Here is an 18,210-nt window from a genome sequence, read left to right on the forward strand (position 1 = left end):
GATATGTGGGCAGGCACCCAAAGAAAATGGTATGGGGAAGGAGCAACCCCTCCCTTTTTGATGGAACATAGTGTTGGGTTTTTGTTCAAACAGCTTTCTTTACTTTCTGATCTCATCATCTCAAACTTTTTGAACATTTTCCAAGGCTGTCCCAAGGAAGCAAGTGTTGAAGCACGATACAAGTAGTTCAAGTTCATTATCATGTCGAAAATTTTTTATATACAATAATCACTCAACCCCGATACTCAATTTGATCAGCTTTATTGGTAGGAGAGAGAGAGAGAGGGCCAGTCTCCACTGACCCTCTTGTCTGTGTTACAGAGCTTAGCGGATGTACAGTACTTATACAATTAATGCATGACATTAATTCCAGCAACATGTTGAGAACAGGCAAAGTTAAAAGAAATCATTCTGCTTCCTCAGTTTAGGCCCACACATAGCCATTGTTTTTATTTTGCATACTACAAGTCATTAAGTGTCTGGGGCCAGTACATCTTAATTGTTACAACACCAGATGTTAAAACGAGAAAAAGCCGTTACTCAAGATGACAGATGTGCCTAATGCAATGTGTCAGTCCTTGCAGTGGGTCACCACAATCAATTCTTCTACATGATCTGATTGCACAAATACAGCCTGACAAAACAGCATCTCTCTGGACCTTGGTGCACACACAGACAGCACTGAATACACAATAATTATCGCAAATAATCTAAATGAAAGAATGCATATTTGGAGTGATTTGCACGGTTACAGAATATTGTTCATCAGTCTCACAACCTGAGGGAAGAAGCTATTCCACTGCCTTGCAGACCTGATTTTGATGCTCCTCTACCTTCCTTATGGTAGTGGGTTAAAGATACTGTGTACTGGATGGAAAGGGTGCTTCTATAATTCCTTGAGCCCTATTTAGAGAGAGCTTCCATTAAATTTCATCTCAGCAGTTTTAATGATCCTCTGTATAGACCTGATCTGATGCTTTACAGCTACCAAACCACACAATGATGCAGCCAGACAGGACACACTCATCTGTGCTCCTATAACAGATCAAGATGAGATCAGTGGCCTTGCCCTCCTCAGCTTCCTCAGGTGTAGACTCACCTGTGCCTTCCCCACTAATAAGGTGTTGGGAGTGCAGGATAGTTTGTTCCCTTTGTGCTCTTCATTCTCTCTACAATGGAATATAGTTGATGTATAGTGGAGAATGGTTGACCTTTGTTCTCCTGAAGTCCACAATGATTGGTCCACGATGAAACGTAAGTCGTCCCCACACCATTTTATAAGCCTCCATTAAGCCAACTCGTGATTGTTGCCAATACTGTTGCATTGACACTGTTGGAGCTGAATCTGGCATGAACAGTAATGGGCTGAGCACACGGCCCAGAAAGGGCACTGGTGCTCAGCATTATGGGGGATTGAGGAATTGCTGCCAACGCAGACAGAACTGTGGCGCCTTTGTCAAGCTCCAGAATACCAGTGAGGACAGTTTATCCACCAGCCCATGAGGAATATTGAACATCGAGCTGGAGTCAATGAACAACAGGCTGCCATGTGAGGCATCGTCCTTTTGGTGGGCCAGGATGGAGTGGAGTGTCAAGGCTATTGCACCAGTTTTGACAGTAGGCAAACTGGAACGGGTTAAATGTTGCTGGAAGGTGGGCTTTGACGTGTTCCGTCAACAGCCACTCAAAGCACGTCGTGATTGTTGACATCAGGGCCACTGGGTGGTAGTCATTTAGTCCAGATACTTTATTGGGCACCAGATGATCTCCTGAAAACTGGTTTTGCTCATTTTACAGTGGTCTCAAAGATGGATATATGGCCTGAGAATCCAAGATGTGAGCATGGACAGCCTTGTACACTTCAAAGACATTTATGTAGACCAGATCTAAGGTATTCTCTTCCCTGGTTGTACATTTAACATTTCCATGCTTTCTTTCAAAAAAAGAGGAATGGGTGTTGTGCTAAATTTTAGCATATATTCTAAAAGCACTGTGCTGGCTAATATTGAATTTGTTTGTTCCAAAAAAACAAGCAGAGATTTTCCACAAGTTACAGACTTGGTGCAACCAGTGTATTGTTTGTACTGTATGGTATAAGCTGGCCCGACCCCTAAACCTGTGACTCCTCCCCCCAGAAATCCCTATAAAGGCCGTTATGCCCAAACTCCTCCCTCAGTACCTGCCTTGGAACCAGGCCAGGAACATGTGAGATGTGTTGACATCTTAAGGTGATTAATTAATCACAAGCTCTCTGTCTAATGTGGCTGATCGATAGAGATACAATTGATTTACCTTAAATCTTTGGGCCATGGACAAGGCAATATGGGCAGATAAACTGGACACTGACCCTAAAGATCGGGAGTCCTCAGTCAAATTCGATGAATGGTTGCACTGCCTCAACGCTTTCAAGAGACATAACGACGTGCAGATTTACTCTTCGCTCAGATCGGCCATCGAGTCTTCCAGATGAAAAGAGACTGCACCACTTACTTTGCCACCATGGAGTTCCTGCAGAAACAGTATTGGAACCCGATGAACACCATCTATGCCAGATTCCTCCTAGGCAATCATAGACAAGCACCTGGTGAGCCAATCGACACATACACGCGGGTCCTGTGGGAGCTGGGGCGAGCCAGCGATTGCCGAGAAGTCTCTGCTGCTGCCCATCTAGAAGGCCTGATATGCGATGCACGTGTGGCTGGGTTCAAGGCTGATCACATCAGCCAGGGACTCCTGAAAAAGGGTGAACCCATGTATAACTATCTTAATATACAGAAAAGGCATTTGATCAGTTAGAATGGCTATTTCTATTCAAAGTATTAGAAAAGTTTGGAATGGGCCTAATATTTATTAATTGGATAAAAACTCTTTATCATGAGCCATGGGCCAACATTATAACTAATGATCAGATGTTGATGATGTTTCCTTTGAGTGGATCCAGCAGGCAGGGCTGCCCACAGTCACTAGGTCTCTGTTTTGGCAATTGAACCATTAGCAGAGGTTATAAGGAAGGATCCGAACATAAAGGGATTCAAAGTTGACCAGGAAGAACATAAAATTAATTTGTTGGTAGATAATGTGCTGTTGTATTTATCAGACACAGATGAATCTTTGGCTGAACTACAGACCATACTGGAGAAACATGGAAGAGTTTCTGGTTACAAAATTAATTTGGAAAAAAGTGAAATTATGCCATGAACAAATTTTGATCATGAAAAATATCAAAAAGAAGGTCAGTTTGAATGGAAATTGGAAGGAATTAAATATTTAGGAATAATGGTAGATAATAAATTACAAAATTTATTCAGACTTAATTATCTCCCTATCCTTGGAAAGATAGAAGCTGATCTACAAAGATGGAAAAACTTGCCTATTACTTTAGTTGGGAAGGTTAATTGTGTGAAAGTGAAAGTGATGCCGAGGCTGCAAAACCTCTTCCAGTCATTGCCCAGTCCCTTGCCTCAGAATTTTTTTAAGACACTCAGTGGTATTGATGAAGAATGCTGGTCAGATTTATGTAGGTAGAACATGACATTGGTGATCAACCCCACACTTAGAATGCTACAATACAATTTTTTTTACACCAATTACCGTAAAATTCATATATGATGCCACCCCCCATTTTTGAGGGGAAAAAGAGGGAAAAATGTTACCCCCGTGTATAATACGTCCCCCCTCACCTGCCTGAGTCATGCTGGCATCTCTCTACTTGCCCGCCCGCCCAGCCTCCTGAGTAATACTCGCGTCTCTCTGCTCACCTGCCCACCCAGCCTCCTGAGTCATGCTGGCGTCTCTCTGCTCGCCCAGCCAGCTGCCCAAGTCACGCCTGCCCGCTCGCCTGCAGAAATTTTTTTTTAAATTTTACTCTCGTGTATAATGCGACCCCCCCCCCCTATTTTTGAGGGGAAAAATTAGGAATTTTTTTTGCATTATGCATGGATATTTACGGTATACCTCACACCACAATAACTACATAAAGGAAAACCAAGGATATCGGAAATGTGTTTCAGGTGTGGGTTAGAAATTGGTACTTTTATACACTCCACATGGACCTGTGTGAAGCTGAGACCTTTTTGGCTTGAATTATCTAATATATTAACAAGCATTAGACTTCCCGCTGGACCTGGAGTTGTATTTATTGGGAAACTTGGTGGACATGGGCAGGAAATCAACAAAATTTCAAATTAAATTTGTAGATATTGACCTGTCAGTCGAAAATAAAATGTATTGTGCGATCACCTGGAAGTCTGACTCCCCTCTGCTCATCACTTGATGGTCCACGGAGATGCACAACTGTGTGCCCATGGAGAAGATAACATAATTTAAGAAATTAATGTGACACTTTTGCCAGAATATGGCAACCTTATCTTGAGTACTTTGGTGGCTAGTTATAAGACCAGCTCACAGATCTAAAAATCTGATAAAACATGTAAAGACAACAGCAGTAAAGCACCTCAAAGAGTGGAAATAGATTAGAAAGACTAGAGGGATGCTGAACTTCTCTTTAATAGGTTCTGACTCTTTAGTTGTTTTCTTTTGATGTTTGAGAGAGGGGGAAGGGAAGGGAATTACAAGTAAATTGATATTGTATTTAAATCTCAGAAGCGAATTGTACTAAAAGAATGTGTAAATGTGTTAAAAATGACTGATTTCAAATGTGACATGTTGGTTTTAAGAAATGGAAAAATAAAATTTAATAAAACACACACAATGGTCATATAAGGTCATTTCTTTGGAATAATATAGTGCCTCGAATCTCCATAGAATATAAATTGGAGGGATTAAGATTACTGAATTTTAAAAAATTATCTAGCAGCACAGGCGAGGCTCCTTTCATCCTTTTTTGAAGGGAACTCTCCCTCATGGATCCAAATAGGATTACATAGTGTGAGGGATGGGGCAGCAAAGGATTTTAATTACAAATGAAATGTTAAATTAATTTTTAAAAATTTAACCATATATGATTAAAATTTGGCATGAGATTAATGCATTTATTGGAAAAAAAAGGTGTGGATATCACCAAAAGCACCACTGAGCCAGAATGAATTATTGCCCATGAATTAGGGTAATAAAATTCTAAAAACTTGGTATGAGAAAAGAATTAAGCAAATTGAAGATAGTTAGAAGGAAGGGCTACATAACATAAATATGACTTATCGAATGCAACCTTTAGCTGCTTTGTTCAATTAAGATCTTTCTTGCGAGTAAGATTAAGGTCCCGCAATGGCCCTTCCTTCAAGCAATGAAGTGGAAGGGGTGCTTAGGCTGGGAAATACACCTAAATTTATAATAGGATGTATTTTGTTCTCCAAGGCGAAAGTGCTAAGCCGGGCTTACAAAGGTTGAGAGAGAGGTGGGAGTCGGACTTGGGTGTAGAGGGGTGTTGGTGTCTGGATAATATGACATCAATGTTCAATATGAGATACAGACTGATTCAATACAATTTTTTACATCAACGATGCCTCAAGCCACAAACACTGCAGAAATCAAAAGCTGAAATATCTGAAATGCGCTTCAGATGTGGCATTGAAATTGGGACCTTGTTACATTCTACCTGGACGTATATGATATCGCTGAAATACTAACAAGAGTGTCTTTCCCATGTGACCCAGATGTGTACCTTCTGGATGTGAGCTACATGCTGACTAAATTTCAAATGTGCTTTGTCAAAATAGCTCTGGCTGTGGCCAAGAAGTGTCCAGCAATCACCTGGACTCTCCCCTTCTTATAGATCAATGAGCCTCAGAGTTATGTAGTTGTATACCCATGGAGAAAATTACTTACAATTTAAAGAATAAATATGACACATTTATTAAGATATGCCAACCGTACTTGGATTATGTTGGGGTCCCATTATAAATTTGACCCTTTGATGTATGTAAAGATGTGATATCCCTGAAAAATTATGAAAAATGAGAGCTCTGACGGTACTTGAAGTTATATTTTTGTATTGGTGGGGGGGGGGGAACTTTGCAGATATTTAATATAGTCGATGTGTATAAAAGTTTAAAGATTATATGAATGTATTTATGGAAAATTAAAAATAAAATACTCTGCAAGATATAACTATTATAGGTAACCTGCGGTGTTTTGTTATGACTGAATGGCCTTAGGAAGAAAGTTGCTGCCAATAGATTAGGAACTACAATGGGAATTGCACAGAACCAAGTTGGAAGCTTTGCCTTTTATTGTCTTCTTTGGTGCCTTTGTTTTTGGCTATGGTTCCCCCCTCCTTAGGACTCTGCTCAAAGTTTACGGTCCTCCTTCCCTGTGAAGCGGTCACCTTTTAGTTTCTTCTGCACTTCTCTCCCACTGACTACATAAAATAAAATATTAATGTTACGTGAGGTGAGAAGAAAACTAGGCTTTCACTTTAAAATATGCTGTGCTCTCGGTGGTGTTGGGGCTGTAGGAGCTCTGTTGAGAATGGCCGCGATATATACAATTTGGAAATGTTCCAGATTTGCCAGTGGCACCAAGCTCGATGTGAGTGATCAGATAATGGAACATGATTAATTGTGAGAAGCAGATTTTAATGCATTAATCAGGCATTCATTCTCAAGAGAATGCAAACGTAGATTATGAAATGAACTCATAATTTCACCCTTTTAACTCTCGTATTAGATGAATCTGCACAGTAATATCTCTAAAGTCAATGTGACATTTCCTGTATGTAGAATTTATAATGAATTTTTTAAAATTACATTTAATTTGTAATAGGATGGAGAAAGTAAGCTAAGAGCCACTTCTGGAATATGCTGGGCCAGTATAGTACAAATGGGTTAGAGATGGGAAAATATTTCCTTATATATATTATGATAAAAGTTAAGTTATGAGGATTTTTAAGACGAGGGAATTTTGGTGGAAAACACAAACTGATTTTGTTGGAAAATATTGTATTATTCATATTTTGAAAGAATGACTTGAAATGGATTATCTGTCTTAATCCAGTAAGAATTAGTGTACTCTTAAATCCTAGATAACAGAGGGAGCTTCAGTAAAGACTCACCTGGGATAGTGGATCTATTAAATGAGGAGAGTTTGAGCAGATTAGGCCCCGCCATTGAGTTTAGAAGCAAAAATTCTTAGATGGGGTCGACAACATAGATGTGTGGAAAACATATCTAGGAGTTATGGAGTCGAGAACTGGGGTCATCATCTCAAAATAATGGACAGGCTATTTCTGGGAACCATGAGAAGAAATTTCTTGCTGGATCTTTGCAATTCTTTGCCAGGGAGGGAATATGGAGGCTCTGTGTTGTCCTGCATTTTAAGAGAATCAATGGATAGGGACATAAATCCAAGGAAAAGGAGCTGAAAATAAGAAAGTGGTCAGGTACCTGGATTGAAGGGTTATGAAGTGCTTTGGACTGGATGCAGGTCAGAAGGACTAGGCAGAACAGGCACCTCTGCTTTGTCCACCACCCATTTCATATCCCGGTCCCATTCCCTTGCTGACATGTCTGTCCATGGTCTCATGCACTGCCAGACTGAGACCACCCGCAAATTAGAGGAGCAACACCTCATCGTCCCCCCCCCTGGAAACCCTCCATCCAGATGCCATTAACAGCGACTTCACTGGCTTTCATTAACCCCCCCACTTCCCCCCCCCCCCCCATTGCCTTCGTCCAGCTCTGTCTCTCAATCTTTTCCCTGTCACACAGATTAAATCAATTCTCACCTCTCCTATTATCATATCCAATGAACACCTTTTGTTGGTCTGGATTCCTCCCCCAGCCTGCATGACCCGAATTCTGAGATTTACTGGTTTTTATTTGCTAGTTCCTTGAAGAAGGGCTCAGGCCCAAAACGTCGGCGATATATCTTTGTCTCCTATGGACTCTGAAAGACCGGCTGAATCCCTCCAGCATTTCGGTGTGATTTACTAGGCAGAATAATAGTTTGGCACAGACTAGAAAGTCCTGTTTCTGTGATGGTTTTATTGCAGGGCAGTCAATGGGCTGAATGGCCTCCTCCAGTTCCCACTTCCCATGAGGTCCTAGACAGGGATAGGTTGTCTATCACCCTCCTGCTTATTTGAAACCGAACCGCCCCCCACATTCACCACCTTTTCGTTGTGGATCTTAAAATAAAAACGTTTTTATGACCTTGAACGGCTTAGATAATACGGGATCCGATCGAGATGTTTCTTTTAATTTTGCCTTCACAGCAGGCAGATGCCGTGGTTCCCGGGCGGGTCCTTGCTCACTCTCCGTCGCGGTTGCCATGCGCGGAGGTGGCGCTTTCTTCCGCTGATCCGGCCTGTTAACTGTGAGTGAAATATGCAGGGGATTTTTTTTTTGGGGGGGGGGGGGGGTTTGACTGTGTTTCTGTTCGGCGGCCGCGGCTTCGGAGGGTCATTACAAATACGGCTGCTGCCTCCTCCCGGGGTCTCCCCCCTCCAGGGTCTTCCCTCTCCCTCCATCCCCCTCTCCCTCCATCCCCCTCTCCCTCCATCCCCCTCTCCCTCCATCCCCCTCTCCCTCCATCCCCCTCTCCCTCCATCCCCCTCTCCCTCCATCCCCCTCTCCCTCCATCCCCCTCTCCCTCCATCCCCCTCTCCCTCCATCCCCCTCTCCCTCCATCCCCCTCTCCCTCCATCCCCCTCTCCCTCCATCCCCCTCTCCCTCCATCCCCCTCTCCCTCCATCCCCCTCTCCCTCCATCCCCCTCTCCCTCCATCCCCCTCTCCCTCCATCCCCCTCTCCCTCCATCCCCCTCTCCCTCCATCCCCCTCTCCCTCCATCCCCCTCTCCCTCCATCCCCCTCTCCCTCCATCCCCCTCTCCCTCCATCCCCCTCTCCCTCCATCCCCCTCTCCCTCCATCCCCCTCTCCCTCCATCCCCCTCTCCCTCCATCCCCCTCTCCCTCCATCCCCCTCTCCCTCCATCCCCCTCTCCCTCCATCCCCCTCTCCCTCCATCCCCCTCTCCCTCCATCCCCCTCTCCCTCCATCCCCCTCTCCCTCCATCCCCCTCTCTCTCCATCCCCCTCTCCCTCCATCCCCCTCTCCCTCCATCCCCCTCTCCATCCCCCTCTCCCTCCATCCCCCTCTCCCTCCATCCCCCTCTCCCTCCATCCCCCTCTCCCTCCATCCCCCTCTCCCTCCATCCCCCTCTCCCTCCATCCCCCTCTCCCTCCATCCCCCTCTCCCTCCATCCCCCTCTCCCTCCATCCCCCTCTCCCTCCATCCCCCTCTCCCTCCATCCCCCTCTCCCTCCATCCCCCTCTCCCTCCATCCCCCTCTCCCTCCATCCCCCTCTCCCTCCATCCCCCTCTCCCTCCATCCCCCTCTCCCTCCATCCCCCTCTCCCTCCATCCCCCTCTCCCTCCATCCCCCTCTCCCTCCATCCCCCTCTCCCTCCATCCCCCTCTCCCTCCATCCCCCTCTCCCTCCATCCCCCTCTCCCTCCATCCCCCTCTCCCTCCATCCCCCTCTCCCTCCATCCCCCTCTCCCTCCATCCCCCTCTCCCTCCATCCCCCTCTCCCTCCATCCCCCTCTCCCTCCATCCCCCTCTCCCTCCATCCCCCTCTCCCTCCATCCCCCTCTCCCTCCATCCCCCTCTCCCTCCATCCCCCTCTCCCCCCCACGTCTCCCTTCTACTCTCTCCCTCCCACCAGGTCTCCCCTCTACCCTCTCCAGGGTCTCCCTCTCCCTCTATCCCCAGCCCCCCTCTATCCCAGCCCCCCTCTCCCCCCTTTACTCTCTCCCTCCCACCGGGTCTCCCCTCTACCCTCTCCCTCCCCCTCCTGGATCTCCCCTCTCCCTCTTTCCCCTGCCCCCTCCGGGGTCTCCCTCCCTCCCCCAAGGTCTCCTTTTCCCGAGATCTCTACTCTCCCAGTGCTGCCAGCATCTTCCCTTTCCCATTACCCTGCTTCCACTGCTGCTGAGGTCTCCTCTCTCCTGCTGAATCCCTCCCATCTACTGGGGGTTGGCTGGTACTTGTGTTTCTCCTCTCACTGCTCGTGGTTTTGCTTCCCCTATCACTGAATACACCTGTATGTATTTTGCTGTAAATTTTGACTGTGCCCTTTTAACTCAGAGCCAACCTGGAAAAGATGCTTAATGTTGGGTTGTAGATTGTACACTCTGATTTCTGGTAGCTTTTGTTACAGTTTTGGAAAGACTGCTATTCCGAGAAATTACCGGCTATTGTGTCCGTTTTCTTCCCTAATGTTTGCCCCCTCCTTTCCCATGCTGACCAGTTTGGCTGTTCTCCCAGCACTAGTTTATCACATTTATTGGGAAACTGAAAAATTTGTGTGGTGTGTTGTTCGAGCATATAACCTTTACTTCGTACACAGGGTAGTGCAATAAAATCATAGAACAAAATTGCAAGGTATATTGTGTCATATGGGATGAAAGTGCAGGGTATAGTATTAAAAAGAAAAGTATCGACATTATAAGATCAGGAGCAGGTCATCTGGCTATTTGAACCTGTTCTGCCATTGATCAAGGTTAGGGTTTAATGATGTTGAGTTTATTGTCATTAACATGCACATAGACACTGAAATTCTTATATGCTACAACCAATCAGATACTTTGTTTTTTTTAAAAAAGCTAAAAACAACTACAGTAGTAACAATTGATTTAAAAAGAGACAATAAATATTTTTAAAATTACATTCGATGATCCTAGTGCAAAGTAAAGTGACTTAGCAATTGTGCAGACAATCTTTTTTGTGGTTTTGGAGCAGTCCCTGATTTCCATAACAAGAACCTAATATTCTTGAACCTAGAGATGTAAATATTCAGACTTCCATTTGATTCTACTTCAGTGTCATTTGATCTTGATTTTAAATGAACAGAATGATTGAGTACCAAAGGTTTACTACCGTGAGTCAAGACATTTCTCCTCTTCTCATTCCTAAGGCAATATTCTCTGAATCTAGATTCAGTCAGTTGAAAAAAATTCTTCCTCCATCTGACCTGTGAAGTCCTTAAATAATTTTTACGTTTCAGTAATAGATCCCAATCTTCTTTATCTTTAAATAGTGCAGTCTCAGTCTCCTTGATCTCGTCCCATCGAGCAAACCCTCCATACCTGGTATTAGTCTCAGTACAATGACATCCTTTCTCAAGTAGGAAGGTTAAAATTATATATGAATCACCAAGTGAGTTATCACCTAGGCCCTCCACAATTGTAATGGGAGTTCCTTACCCTATTTATTTTTTGTGATAAAGGTCAACACATTATTTGTCCTCCTTATTCACTTTGCTACACTTCCTTGCTGGAGCCTACAGTGACTTTGTATGGAAACAGATCCAGTTCATTTTGAACATTAGCACTTGTCAAACTCACTCAACAAATGGTTTTCTGTTATAGTTCAAGTTTATTATCATCTGATTGTCCGTACACAACCTGGCCAAGCAGCATCTCTCAGGACCATGGTGCACACACAAAAACACACATACACAGGCCATGACGATCACATAAATAATCAAAATAAATACATGTATTTGGGATGGTTTTCTGTTACAGGATACTCTTCATCAATTTCGCAGTCTATGGGAAGAAGCTATTGTCCAACCTGGCAGTCCTGATTTTGATGTTCCTGTACCTTCTTCTTGAGGGTAGTGAGTTCTAGATGAAAAGGGTCTTCTATAATTTCATGAGCCATATTTAGGCAATGCTTCCAGTAAATGTCATCACTAGAGGAAAGGCAGTCCCCAGTGATCCTCTTGGCTATTTTAATGATCCTCTGTATAGTTTTCCAGTCTGATGCTTTGCAGTGACCATGCCACAGAATGATGCAGGACATTCAGTTGTGCTCCAGTAAAAGGTTGTCAAGACGCAGTCTGGTAGCCTTGCCCTCCTCAACCTCCTTAGGAAGTGGGCGTATTGCTATGCCTTTCAAAGAGGGAAAGTCTCCCCATTTCTGGTGCACTGTGCTGGTCTGCTGCTCCTGGAGTCTGCAACCCCTCATGGTTTGCTGCCCAGTGCAGGTACTGCCTTTTTGGGCACTGAAACAAAATCACCATCAGCTCCTTTAGCATGCCATTGAAAGTCTGTATGGAGCTGTCAGCAATAGGACTGATCAGTAGGACCCAGCAAAGAAGTGCTGAGTCTCTGCTCCCTGATCTCCTGGTTCTTCACCTTCAGCAGCATTGCTGATACACCAGCTCTGCAAGCTGCTTATCTTTATTTTTCACTACTCATAACAACATTATGTTCATGGGTTTCTGTTATTACACCATGCATTGTAAATTTGGGAAATTTCACTACCTAATAGCCAGTTCTTTGTTATTTTCCTTTCCTCTTAAATACTGGTGTCACATTTCTCAGGAACAACTCCAAGGTATAGAATCTTGGAGATGATAATTAATGTTTCTGCTATTTATAAAGGTGATTCTTTCAAAACTTTGGTGTGTCAGTTGGTTATCTTTATCTTGAGCCATTTTTTAATGAAGTTCCTTTAATTCCTCATTCTCACAAGATGCTTGCTTGCTTCTTTAATATATCCATTGGGTTTTGAGTATCTTCTGTGAAGTCAGGGATGTCTTTTAATTAATGTAATATAGATATATATATCTATATATAGATATATATATAGATATATATAGATATATTTATATATAGATATATATATCTATATATATGTTTGGGAGAAAAATTGGTAAAATTAGAGTAGGTCACATACATACACGTATTTTAAAACAGATCTTATTTGAAATACTGAAGAGTTCATATTCAGTTGATTTTCCAGAAACTATGGAGAATGCTGTGCACATTTCACAAGTAGGTGCTAATTGAAATGACGTCATTAAAGCAACAAGGAGGAGATGCTCTGGCTGTTAAAAAGCTCTTTGCAAGGGTTTTGACAGAGTGCGCAGGAAGTTCACTCCTGGGTTTTGTTTACCTAAAGGCAATAGCTTGATCAAGAAGACTAACTTCTATTGTTTGCTGGAGGTCAGGGGTTTTGCAAGTGAGAGAGACCCATGGGCTTTCTAGCAGTCTCAGTTGGAGAGAGAGAGAGAGAGAGAGAGAGAAAGAGAGAGAGAGAGGGGTGAAACAAGCTCTCTCAGCCTGTGTGTGTGACACTGAAAGCAGCTGAGCAGTGCAAGCCAGGAAGCTGGTTGAAACTGAAGAAAAGATCCAGAGCGGTGGATGGCTGGAAGTGCTATCTGTCTGATGTTTCTCTTGGAATGAGTGGAACAGAAAAGAACTCTGTGCTGCCTGAAAGAAAGAGGTAATTATCTGGAGAAGCCTGATGGCGCAAGTTTCATCAGCGAGACCTTGAGGTGACTAATGGTGATACCTCAGGTGTGGAAATCCTGGAACAACAAATCTCTCTCTGCAAACCATACAAGAACCTACCTGAACGATCAACATTTACCTTTTGAGCACCAAAGTCTGGTGAACTTTATACATGTTAAATTTGTGCACAGTATAAGAATTGCCTGCAACCAGAGAACTTGGAAGAAGGAGAAGTGAGATTGAACTGTGAACCAAATAACTTTTCTTAAATTTACACACACATCATACACGTGCGCTTAGAATTAGACGGGGTTAAGTTGGATTTAGTTAAGTTAATAGAGATGTTAAATTTGATTCTGTTTTCATGTTTAAGGATAATTAAAAGCAACTTTTGTTTAAGTAACCATTTGTTTTGGTGAATATCTATTGCTGCTGGGTTTGGGGGTCCTCTGGACTCGTAACAGTAGTAAATGCGCAGGATTATGGCAGGTGAAATTTAAATCAGAAACATGAAGTGATACATTTTGATTGGAAGATTCAGAGGCAATATTATGTTAATAGTTTCATTTTGATATGGATTAGAACAAAGATTCATGTCAATATTCTTAAATCATTGAGGATAGTTTAAAAAGCACCTCCAGTATTATTTGTACTAGAATAGTTTTAAAATCATTTAAAAAATAATGTCTTTTATGAAGATTATGGGAGCACGGTGTACACAAAAATTAAATCTTATCATTGCAACTTCGGAACTTCAATTTAAATAAATGAATACATCAGTAATGCAAAACTGCTTTTTCTAATTAAAAAGTTGTGAGACCACAAAGTTGCCAATTTGGTTTTCTGATTTACTTCATATGGAGCTCCTTGAGGTTGAGTTTGTCCTAGGAGAAGTCACATGGATAGACGAGAAAGGACATAAGCTTCCTGTGAATGACTACATAAGTCAGTTAAGTTCGAACCGGAGAAGGATGTAAATATTTTAGAATGGATGTCAAGAATGGCAAAATAAAAGATGAAAGCACTTCCCAGATATTTGATTTAATCCCAGACATGTTGCAGTGCATAACCCGACACTACGAGGATTTGGGGAAATGGTCTCTTTAAGTGCTGTATCTTTCTGTGATTCTGTTTGTTCATTCAGGAAAACAAGAAGGTTAAAGTTTTGATCCCCCCAAATAGAAATGAGTACATCGTATACCTTGTCCATTTCAGAATTCCCATCATGGATACAGATTTGTATGATGAGTTTGGTAACTACATTGGACCAGAGTTGGATTCTGATGAAGAGGATGGCATAAGCAGGGATGACGATCTGGATGAGGTAAGAAAAAAATACATTCACTACACAGACCTGTCTCTATAATGCTTAACACTTTCTTTTAGGGTATGACTTGATGATGCCAAAATATATCCTGATGGATCTTAATTTGCTTTTGGATTAGCATGCCAAATGAATCTTGTATGTTGGTTGGGGGGGGTGGGGGGTGGGCACATATTAGAAGCCGTGGTCTCAATCTCCATTCAGCCTGAAGATGGTTACACAAATTAGCATACGTAGAAGGTTCTTGTAGGATATATCATGTTTACTCTGCAAGGATCGTTTCATTAGTCAGATCATTTATGCGCTTCTGTGTTTGAATATGTAGGAAGATGAAGATGAAGAGGAAGCTGGAGATCAGGATGATGAGCACGTTGGAATGGAGGTGGTGCTGCATGAGGATAAGAAGTATTACCCCACTGCAGAGGAGGTATACGGACCTGAGGTGGAGACAATTGTGCAGGAGGAGGATACACAGCCGCTTACTGGTAAGTAAGGTGGTACATTTTAAATAAAGACCCTGTATATTGGATAATTTTCATTGTACTTATTTTTATTTGAATATTGCTTCTTCTCTCCCATCTTTGTCATGCATTCAGTTCTCCTATCCCCTAAAATATTTTATCCCAATAAAATAATAAGCTGGTGTCAAGTAGTGGAGCATAATATGTGGGGCATTGCTCATTGTTGTACAATGTGACTCCTCTAGTTTTACTGGAAAGGTAATGATTATCATCAAATAAACAGTTTCCCCCCCCCCCCCCCCCCAAAGAAAATTGAATTAATTTAAACTAAAACTGATACAAAATCTTTTTAAATGTGCCATTATCAGTTCTTCCTGACATATCCACATTTTTACGTCTTACCATTAATGGATCTTTTCAGGCTGAAGCAATAGCTGAGGCGCTATTTGCAGAAGTTTGATTTTTTTATATTTCATTAAGTGGAATCATCTGATGCTGTTTTTGTAATTGAGAGTTTTCTGTGTTTCAGAACCTATTATTAAACCTGTTAAGAAAAAGAAATTTACATTGATGGAGCAAGAGTTACCAGAAACAGTGTATGATATGGAGTAAGTAAATAATCTTGCGGAACCTTTAAAACTATTTCCTTTTTCAATATTTTTTAAAGTTTTCAATAATAATAAACAAGTAAAATCCATTAAACAGAGTAAACACGAAAAAAGGAATATACAGATGTAGTAATTATATGTAGAAAAACCCTATTATATATAAATCAAGTAATTTAACAAACAGACTAAAAGAAAGACAAAAACGCATGTTACACACTTAAATATAAAATGGCTTAATTGAAAAAGACAAAAAAGATTTTACTATTCTATAAAATTTACCACCTTCCTTTCTGTTGGTAGTTACATATAATTTAACCACCATAGAGAGAAGACTATAATCACAAAACTGTAGCGGTAGCTACGAGGGAGAAACGAGAACAGAACTACATGCTGAAGTCAGTTTTGTTTCCAACAGTTTATTCGAAAAAGCCTGCGCTGCGCCTTATAAGGCAGCCATCAAGTCCCGCCCCTTCGTTGGCAGTGATGCAACGACGCAGCCAAATGCGCTTGCGCAGCCCCTCTGCCCACAAGAGAAGCAAAACCCGGTGGCACCATCTTGACTCCACTGCCACAACCGTGACAAACACAGAGCCGGTTCGCCTGCGTCGCGATGTGCGCCGCCACACAACCCTCCCCAAGAACTGGTTCTAATGTCCTGCTGCCCTTGGGTGCTGTGGGATCATGCCCTTAGGTGCTTGGGCTGTGCTGGTACGATCAGCTGGCTGAGGTTGAGATGTGCCAGTTTCAGCCTGTCTGCTGTGAACAGTTCCTCCCTACCCACAATGTCCAGTGTGAAAGTTTTGCCAGAGTTGCACAGGATGTTGTACAGGCCTACATAAGGTCATTGGGGGGGGGGGGGGGGGCAGAATGTGGGCCGCGGCAGACGAATACAAAGTCTGCGGTTGATAAGTCTTTGGGGATGGACACCGGCCGCATCTACGGGGTGAGGTTGGGGTGCAAACGAGGCTAACCTGTCCCATAGGTCCAGTAACGACGCCCTCCCCTCAGTGCCCGAATCTCGGGACGGTGGGAAGAATTTGCCTGGCAGGGTTAGCAGGGCGCTATAAACCAATTCAGCTGAGGATGCCTGTAAATCTGCTTTAGGTGCCTAGTAAGACCCAGGGGAGCTCGAATACCCAATTGGGGATATTTAAACAAGCCATGAGGGCTGACTTCATGTGGCATGGAAACGCTCTACGAGTCCGTTGGCCTGGGAGTGATAAATGGTGGTGTGGTGCAGCTTGATGCCCAGAAGCGTTGTGAGCTGTGTCCACATTACTGACGTAAACTGCGCCCCTCTGTCGGTGGTTATGTGGGCTGGTACCCCAAACCTTGTGATCCAATGTGTGAGTAGTGCCCTGGCGCAGGAATCAGTTAAGGTGTCCTTTAGAGGGATGGTGTCTGGCCATATCGTGGAGCGATCTATTACTGTGAGGAGGTACTGGGCATCCCAGGAGGTGGGCAGTGGGACCACGATGTCCATGTCTTTTTGGAGGGTCGAACTGGTGGACTGGAGTCTTGACATGACAGTGGACTTTGGATGCCTGACACTGGGTGCAATTGCATGCCATCTGCACAACTTGTTTTCTCAGGCCGTGCCACATGAGCATCTCTGCTACCATACGGGTTGTGGTTTTTATGGATGGGTGTGTGAGGTCGTGAATGGCCTTGAAAACTTGGTGCCTCCATTGCCAAGGCACTATCTGGTGCGGTGTGCCAGTGGAGACATCGCACAGGAGTGTGTCAGGACCGTCTGGTAGACTGAGACCTTTGAAGTGGAGGCCAGTGATGGCTGTGCAGAAAGCCTGCGCCGACTTGTCCTCTTTGCCAGCTAGGAGTAGTCCAGCCCGGGGGGAATAAGGACTGGATGGCGGGCTGGGAGAGTGTGTTGTCCTTGCTGGCGAGGTGCCGGACGGTGGTGGTGAACTCAGATATATAGGATAGGTGGTATTGTTGGCGCAGTGACGAAGGTCTGGGTGAGGGGCTTGAGGTCTGTAAACGCCATGAACGGCCTGCCCTCCAGGAAATACCGTAAGTGCCTAATTGCCTAATAGCCAGGACCTCCTTGTCGAACGTGCTGTACCTAAGTTCCGGGGGGGGGGGGGGGCGCAGGCGGCGGCTGAAAAAGGCTAGGTCTCCGCTAAACGATTGCTCAAGGATGCCTCTGATGGCTGTTGCCAATTCGTCTACGGTGAGTGCCATGGGTACGTCGATTCTGGGATGAACCAGCAAGGTGGTGTTGGCCAGGGCATTCTTTGTCGCGGTGAAAGCTGCATCGGCCTCCTCCGACCACACTAGGTTCTGATATCATGGCGAATACTGGTCTCATGATGTGAGGTGCCCCCGGGATGAATCAGTTGTAGAAGTTAACCATCCCGGTGAATTCCTGGAGGTCTTTGAGGGTACTGGGGCGGGCAAACTGGCGTATAGCTGTGACTTTCTCTACCTATGGTGTTGCCCCATTCGCAGTGATAGTGGGGCCCAAGAACTGCATGGAGTCTTTCCTGAATTGGCACTTCGCCACGTTGACTGCGAGTCCAAACTCTGGCAGGCGAGCGAAAAGTCTGCGGAGATGATCCTTTTGTCCTTCGTAGTCCTTGCTTGCAATGAGTATGTCATC

At 43.8% G+C, this 18,210-nt stretch overlaps 1 protein-coding gene across 1 annotated transcript in view; it reads left to right on the forward strand.

The window, feature by feature from the left end:
- Nucleotides 1-8,171: 8,171 nt before the first annotated feature.
- The window catches only part of eftud2 (elongation factor Tu GTP binding domain containing 2), a 56,130-nt gene continuing 46,091 nt past the window's right edge, over nucleotides 8,172-18,210 (forward strand). The window contains exons 1-4 of the mRNA XM_069904809.1: nucleotides 8,172-8,271; nucleotides 14,413-14,521; nucleotides 14,847-15,006; nucleotides 15,512-15,590. Of these exons, the coding sequence (XP_069760910.1) occupies nucleotides 14,423-14,521; nucleotides 14,847-15,006; nucleotides 15,512-15,590 (338 nt within the window). The 5' untranslated portion in view covers nucleotides 8,172-8,271; nucleotides 14,413-14,422. The remainder of the gene's footprint in view (nucleotides 8,272-14,412; nucleotides 14,522-14,846; nucleotides 15,007-15,511; nucleotides 15,591-18,210) is intronic.

Source organism: Narcine bancroftii, chromosome 12, assembly GCF_036971445.1.
Source record: "Narcine bancroftii isolate sNarBan1 chromosome 12, sNarBan1.hap1, whole genome shotgun sequence".
Classification (NCBI taxonomy): domain Eukaryota; kingdom Metazoa; phylum Chordata; class Chondrichthyes; order Torpediniformes; family Narcinidae; genus Narcine; species Narcine bancroftii.